At 40.6% G+C, this 8,210-nt stretch overlaps 1 protein-coding gene across 1 annotated transcript; it reads right to left on the bottom strand.

Moving 5' to 3' along the window:
* Positions 1–4,672: 4,672 nt before the first annotated feature.
* Positions 4,673–6,307, bottom strand: LOC142292965 (posterior protein-like). Its single transcript, XM_075337805.1, has one exon. It carries the CDS (start codon positions 6,305–6,307, stop codon positions 4,673–4,675), a length of 1,635 nt encoding a protein of 544 aa, XP_075193920.1.
* Between the last annotated feature and the right edge of the window lie 1,903 nt (positions 6,308–8,210).

Here is an 8,210-nt window from a genome sequence, read left to right as displayed (position 1 = left end):
ATAGTGTCTGCACAGATGGATGCAAGTAAACACCATGTGGCTAAATGATAGTCAAATCCGGTAATAGAGTAAGGATAATAAAAATAAGCAATCCATTTTAAGCAAACCTGGATTAGCTAGTGAAACCATAGTATAGAAAGCCAACACAGGAAGGCTACCTGGATGAAGGCCAAATAGATGAAAGGGATACCTGTCAAACCCTACAAGGTAGTCAATATAACATGGTGAAAGAAAGTCATGGAAAAGAATTGGAGGGAGTGGGGGGGTGCCTGCCCCACACATATCACCGCAAGCAGATACAGCTTTCTGAAGGCCCAGAAGTCAATTGAGATAGAGTCCAAATAATATATAAAATTATTATTATATATATAAAAATAAAAAACATGTGTTAACCTTAGAAGGATTACCTTAAACAGGTGGCATATAATGTCTGCTCCCAAGGAAATGGTAGCATGCATTGTGACCACAAAGTAATCCACAGCGCCGTAGCCAGGAAGTGATGGTTCCCAGCACTGACAGTACTGTGTTTGCATGGAGAGACACATAATAGCACGGGCTCCACCAGTCAAAGTAAAGCCAAGGCAACTGATGGATACAGCACAAGCATAGTAACGGAAGAGTACACACAATGCGAGACAGTGATGCACGCTAGCGCCACTACTAGGAATACAGCTAAAGTAACAGGAGAATACAGGGCAAGTGCAGCAATGAGAGGATACTCAATACAAATAACCACATGCATGTGCAAAAGTCCTGACGGTGAGAATTTTGACAAGTAAAACCTGTAGTATATCATTTAAGTGCGGTTGTACAAGTGAGATCAGTATAATATCCCATGAAGAGCCCAAAGCACATGTGTAAAAGCCCCATCAGTAAAATTCTTAAAGGGACTGCAGGTTGAGACAATAAGTTCTTGCAGCTTAGTCTCCTGTGCTAGTGTTCAAGCCCTCTGTATTCTATTCCTGGATTAATTCTGTCTCTTCCCTCAGAACCTGACGCCCGGTGTATGCCTCAGCTATTCCGGCTCCCTGGAGATTCCCCGGTGTCCGTTAGCAGTGGATCTCACCATCTTCCCTCTGCTTCACTCCGCCACCGGCTCTGGATTACACCCGACGTCTCCAGCCTGCATTTATCACTGGTTCCGGACTTCGCCTGCTGTCTTCGCCCGGCTCCGGTCATCCGTCTAGATTCCCTCCGGTCTGAAGCCACCGCTTTCCAAGGACACTCCCTGTATCCCGCCTGTAGAAATCTGCTGAGTTTTGGGGTGCCAGTTAATCGTAATTAACAAGAACTACTGGATCTTTAAAAGGGGATTTATTACAAATAGGGAATTTACAATGACATATATAAGGGAAACCTAACTAAGGGAAAAGGGTACAATGAAAGGGGAAAGGTAATGGGAGAGGGTGGTGGAAGATGGGAAGTGGATAGACTGACTAGCTTGGTAGGATACCTTTATATCAGACACACAATCACACATGGCCCATACAGTGCCCATCCCTGTAACACCTCCACATATTAGTAGCATCCAATCAGGTCACAGTCTTTTGAGTTGTCCAGGAACGTGCATATGGCTGTTGATGTCAATGCTCTCCTGAAGGTGGCTCTCCGAGGTCAATTTGTTAAAGGATTAAGAGGAGTCTTGACAAACCTGTGGATCCTGTGGATAGTGTCCTGGTATATAGCAAAGGTCTTTCATATCACAAAGCCTGAGGACAGATTTACACTCCATTCAGGTTGGAGACCTGATGTCCATCTCCAGTACAATGGCTTGTATTCCACTTGAACAAGGGATTGTTTACCAATATCCATTTTAATAGGCTATAAACAGGACATTCAATTCATGATTACCACAGGTGTTGTGCATCTTCCAAGAGGCTAAAGGCCCCATGTTCAATTCACGTGAAGATGCAACCTTTATCATGTTGATAGGACAAAGGTCAGTTCATCACAGAACACACAATGGCCTTCTTGCCTCTTCAATGGCCATGAAACTCTTCACTGTACATGGCCGATTCTTTTGATGTACAGTCCTGGTAATATTAGTAACTGATAGATACAATATGGAGTCCAGTAATTCGTTATGATACATACATTGTCCATGTTGGCTTCCAACATACGCCCCTTTGTGTCTGAATGACACACACACTTACTGCCAGGGCATGACAAAATAGCGTTCCACTATAGAATTATCGTCCACTTATTCCATATAGGTAGCTGCATCAAGACATCATCACTGCAAGGTATCTAACAAGGACAAGGCATAGCAATTGCTGGAGTCACAACATTCATTCTCATTCTCACACATATCGAGATGCATTTATATCTCATTAATTATGTAAATTACACCTGAATTATGTGAATAGCATATACAAGACATAGCATATACATGACTGCAAGTATACAACAGGTATCTATATAAAACAATAATACAAGATTATATTATATTATTATATGTATATAGCAATATATGTCAACATTTCTACCAGTACAATGTGCATCCATTTAACATATACAAATTTAAAAATCTATATATTTTAAACTAAATTGGCACTGAGAGGTAGTCTTAAGCCCACCAAGTTAATGATATAGAAGGAATGACAATCATGATGTTTACTTGTCATACTTTAAAACAATTCCCTTAGCTTTTGAGTAGATTTATCACATTGCATATTGTTGGTGATTTTCTCACATTTACATTGTACCACCGTACAAGGTATTAGTTGGTAAAAGCGTGTCTAGTGTCCCATTAAAAGCACCTTTTTGTTGCTTATTAGAATGTACTGTACATAGATCACACTGGCTGATGGAATTAGTAGATTATTATGATAACTTAGGCACTCTGTGTTATCAATGCTTCCATCTTGCATATATATATGATTGGTTTACATACGAACACATAATCTTTTATTAGCTTTCAGATATAAATTAATTCATGTCACAAGATCGCAAGAAATCTTCCTTAAAGATTATTAATCCAATTGCCTTCAAATCATAGCTCATCCAGGATGCAAATTTGATAAGTTAACTTTTGCTCCATCACAGATCCTGGAAATAAAGAACAAGAGCAGTATCAGATTCTTAGCAGTTGTCATCTACATATCGAGTTTATTTTACAAGAGAAAAAAAAATTAACCTGAGCACTTTTTACTTGCAAGTATGTGCAGTTAGCAAAAATCTAACTTGAAAGAATTTTTTATTTAAATAATTAACCTCCATAGACATATACTAAACGCAACTTTGGTACTAACGATTGTACCAAATAAAGATAAAGGCGGAAAACAAAAAAAAAATGAGGTAAGAAAAATATTAAATAAAAAAAAAATATGTATGTATATAAAAAAAAAATACTATTCTTGAGTAGCAAAAATATTAAGAACAAAATAAAACCGTGACACAATGCACTGCACAGGACAACATAAAACAGACAAACATAGAACAATTAGAGTTAACTCAACTTTATCTGTCTCATGATGAATATATGTGAATAAAGGGGTTCAGGTGGTTCTGCAGATTTACACAGAAACCATAGCTTTGCATTGGTTGGCACTATAATATAATTTATATATCCAACTTCAGGTCCTGATTTAAAATGGTTACCTGTGAAACAAGATAAAGAACATACATACAATACAAACAAACGACTATTAGCTTAATACAGTACCCCATCATCACAATGGGATGATTACTTGTTTAATTGTTTGCAAACAATTAATTAAACGTTTAATTTTGAGCTCATTGTCTAAACCACGTGGACTTTAAAAACATATTGGCCATATGAATTTACATAAAGTAATAATTGTAGAAAGAAATAATCAGATTCATCCATGGATACTGTGTTGTAAAAGACCTGTTGAACAAAACACATTGGTTATTCTCCTTGCTCTGATATCAGGTGACAATTGGTCTCCAGTCTAAAAATAAACACAAAACATAATTAGATCAAGTCCAAATCAAATAGAAGACATACCTTTTATCCTATCCATATGTTAATAGGGTCACAACTAAAGCTGGGTTCACACTAAACGACAGCGACAACGACGTCGCTGTTACGTCACCATTTTCGGTGACGTAACAGCGACCTTGTAAGTCGCTGTTATGATCGCTGCTTAGCTGTCAAACACAGCAGAAGCAGCGATCATAACGTCGCTGTGCTACATGTTCAGAGAGCAGGGAGCCGCGCACACTGCTTAGCGCTGGCTCCTTGCTCTCCTTGCTACAGTACACATCGGGTTAATTAACCCGATGTGTGCTGCAGCCACATGTGCACAGTGCAGGAGCCGGCACTGTCAGCAAGAGCGGAGGCTGGTAACCAGCATAAACATCGGGTAACCAGGGAAAGGTCTTCCCTTGGTTACCCGATGTTTACGCTGGTTACAGCTTACCGCAGCTGCCAAAAGCCGGCTCCTGCTCGCTTCATTTCGTCGCTCTCTCGCTGTCACACACAGCGATGTGTGTGTCACAGCGGGAGAGTGACGACCAAAAAATGAAGCTGGACATTCAGCAACGACCGGCGACCTCACAGCAGGGGCCAGGTCGTTGCTGGATGTCACACACAGCGACAGCGATGGGACGTCGCTGCAACGTCACAGAAAATGGTGACGTAGCAGCGACGTCGTTGTCGCTGTGTGTGACACCAGCTTAACTTGACAGCCTAAAAAAACCTCACTGTTTACCCAACCTTATTGGTACATTGTGCTGTGCTAGTTAACAAGAGCGGTAGAGCAATTTGTGACCAGCTCCAGAATAGACAGAATAATTGACTTTCCAATAGACTGAACACAGGGACATTGGCACCTTCATTTTGTGGTCTACAATATGGTGTCTCCTGCCGTTTTCCAGTCTCTCCTTTCTCAGGCTTTGGGCTCTGCATTGTCTGCGGCTTTGGTGCAGTGGTATCAGTGTGGGCTTTTATCTCACATATCTTTTCATATATCTCTGTAAATTGCGTATTGTTGGTGGCTAGTTCCTCCTCAGCCTCAACACTATCAATCTCCTGGAGCAATGAATGGCTCTTTGGCTCTGGGTATATGTCAGGTGTATTACAATAACGTTTAATGTGTCCTGGACTGCCACATTTATAACAATATCTAACATATCCTCTTCTCTTAGGTCCATACATAGCAGATACATTTTCTGATGTTTCATACTGCTCTTTTGACTCATTACACCAGTCCCTGAGTATATTTACAAAGTTTTCAAAGGAGTTGGTATTCCTTAGAGTTACTCTTGTGGTGTAATCTACATTACAACGATTTGCCATTGAATACAGAAAACTAGCATCATCCTGAGACATATCTAGACAATTGTAAACAGTTCTGTATAGAGCCAGATAATTATTACAGAAGAGTGTAGGATCATCATATTGCCTGAATCTGGAAATTGCTAAGGTCTTTTCACCCCTAGTATCTCTTCCACCTATGATACGTTGCAACTCCTTCCTTCTTAGCTCTGCACCTGTACAGTTATCACCCATTTGTTCAGATCTTACCTGTGCTGCCAGTGGTCCTGGGAGCCAAGCTTGGAGCAGAGACCAAGCATTTTTATTGTTCAAACTATATTGCTGGACCACAGCCTCAAATCTATTAGATAGAATGACTGGAGAAATATCTGAGTCAAACTTACCAAGAAGTTGACACAGGTGTAGCTTTTCAGAAATAGTGAGCAATGGATTGCAATCAACCAATGGAGATCTATATCTGACATCTCTTGTATCTTCATTAGAAAGAGTACACACATTGACTGTCTCAAGACTGCATATCTTTGATTTAAGAGACTGAATATATTGCTCTTTGTTATGCATTTGACATTTAGCTTCATCCAGTTGCCTTTCCAAAGTTGCAATTAACTTCTCCATTTGATTAATTTTCAGTTCTAAAGAGCACACCTGAGTTGCTTGTGAAGTGGAGCTCAGTCTACACTCCTTCAATTGTTCCTCCAACTTCCTATTTCTCACAGCTAATTTACTTACATCTGATTGTAAACCATGTATTTCACTGGTAGTATTATCAGAAATTTCTACAACAGAATCACTAATTTTGTCTATATCCTCTTTCATTTGTAGCCTTTGCTTCCACCATTTTGCTTCTTTCAAATCAGCCAATTCCTTTATCTTAATCAACACAGAAATCTCATTGCTTAACTTTTCCTTTTTCAATTTCCTACTGAGCACTTTATTATTTAAATTATTATTATAGCTCTTACATTGTGCTATCAAGTCCTTATATTGGACTTCTAAAGATTTATCTGCACTGACATGGTACACGGCAGAGGCATACTTCTTCACATATTTTTCCACAAACTCCATTTTCAGCAACAAACTGTAAACACTCACAAAACAAAAATTTCTAACTGAAAGAGTTTAACATCAGACCTTACTATGCAAACTTTCAAAAGGTATTAACTGTTTGAAACAATACTTTCTCACTTTCAGTCTGATTTTAACATAAACCACTTTTCCAACTACAAATGATATTTAACTTTACTAAATGCATTCAGAATCATTCTGCTAACACAACATAATACATAGCCTAATCTGCAACAACACCAGAATCATTAGGAGCAACATAGATTACAAGGAAAGTCTTTACTCACCAGTATTTCCGTTTCTACCAAGATCCAGACTCCTCGGTTCTTTGATCTCCACACTTTTCTAATGTGGATTAAAGCAGATTAATTTCTTGTGGATTCTCTGTGGAATTTAATCACGGTCCCATCTGGGGTGCCAAATGTAGAAATCTGCTGAGTTTTGGGGTGCCAGTTAATCATAATTAACAAGAACTACTGGATCTTTAAAAGGGGATTTATTACAAATAGGGAATTTACAATGACATACATAAGGGAAACCTAACTAAGGGAAAAGGGTACAATGAAAGGGGAAAGGTAATGGGAGAGGGTGGTGGAAGATAGGAAGTGGATAGGCTGACTAGCTTGGTAGGATACCTTTATATCAGACACACAATCACACATGTCCCATACAGTGCCCATCCCTGTAACACCTCCACATATTAGTAGCATCCAATCAGGTCACAGTCTTTTGAGTTGTCCAGGAACGTGCATATGGCTGTTGATGTCAATGCTCTCCTGAAGGTGGCTCTCCGAGGTCAATTTGTTAAAGGATTAAGAGGAGTCTTGACAAACCTGTGGATCCTGTGGATAGTGTCCTGGTATATAGCAAAGGTCTTTCATATCACAAAGCCTGAGGACAGATTTACACTCCATTCAGGTTGGAGACCTGATGTCCATCTCCAGTACAATGGCTTGTATTCCACTTGAACAAGGGATTGTTTACCAATATCCATTTTAATAGGCTATAAACAGGACATTCAATTCATGATTACCACAGGTGTTGTGCATCTTCCAAGAGGCTAAAGGCCCCATGTTCAATTCACGTGAAGATGCAACCTTTATCATGTTGATAGGACAAAGGTCAGTTCATCACAGAACACACAATGGCCTTCTTGCCTCTTCAATGGCCATGAAACTCTTCATTGTACATGGCCGATTCTTTTGATGTACAGTCCTGGTAATATTGGTAACTGATAGATACAATATGGAGTCCAGTAATTCGTTATGATACATACATTGTCCATGTTGGCTTCCAACACCGCCTGTGTTCCGGCTGCTGTGCATCTAGGCCCTCTGGGGTGGTCGCCAGACAGTCCCTGTATAGGGGTTCGCTCCTGGTTGCCTCCCTGGGGGAGTCCGGTGCATGGTCCCGTGGATCCACTCCTGGACTGAACGTAACAGTTTGAACAAGCCATGGATCCTGCCGAGATACAGGCATCCCAGCTGGCTAGGTTGCAACAGGAATTGGTGCATCAGCGTGAGATCCAAACTCTCATGCTGACTTTCATGTTGTCAGTGGACAATCGACACTCTACAGGCAACAGCCACGTCTCTATCGGTGCAACAAACAGCAGTAGCATCCGCACCTGTTTCCTCCTCAGCTTTGCAACTCCGCCTCGCATCGCTATGCTGGGGACCCCAAAACCTGCTGAGGCTTCCTGAACCAATGCTCCCTGCATTTCAAGTTACTCCCACATCTTTTTGTCTCGGATCAAGCAAAGGTGGCCTTCCTGATGTCTCATCTAGAGGGGGAGGCGTTGGCCTGGATGAATCCCCTGTGGGAGAGAGAAGATCCGGTGATCCACAACATTCGGGACTTTCTGGAGATCTTTCACAGAACCTTTGACGAGCCTGGATGCACC

This window comes from Anomaloglossus baeobatrachus, chromosome 1, assembly GCF_048569485.1.
Source record: "Anomaloglossus baeobatrachus isolate aAnoBae1 chromosome 1, aAnoBae1.hap1, whole genome shotgun sequence".
In the NCBI taxonomy this organism is placed as follows: Eukaryota; Metazoa; Chordata; class Amphibia; order Anura; family Aromobatidae; genus Anomaloglossus; species Anomaloglossus baeobatrachus.
The sequence above is the reverse complement of the archived record's forward strand: the minus strand, read 5'-3'. Positions and strand labels throughout refer to the sequence as shown.

Coding starts and splice junctions, on each gene's coding strand:
- LOC142292965 (XM_075337805.1), bottom strand. CDS start 6,307: ATGGAGTTTGTGGAAAAATATGTGAAGAAGTATGCCTCTGCCGTGTAC.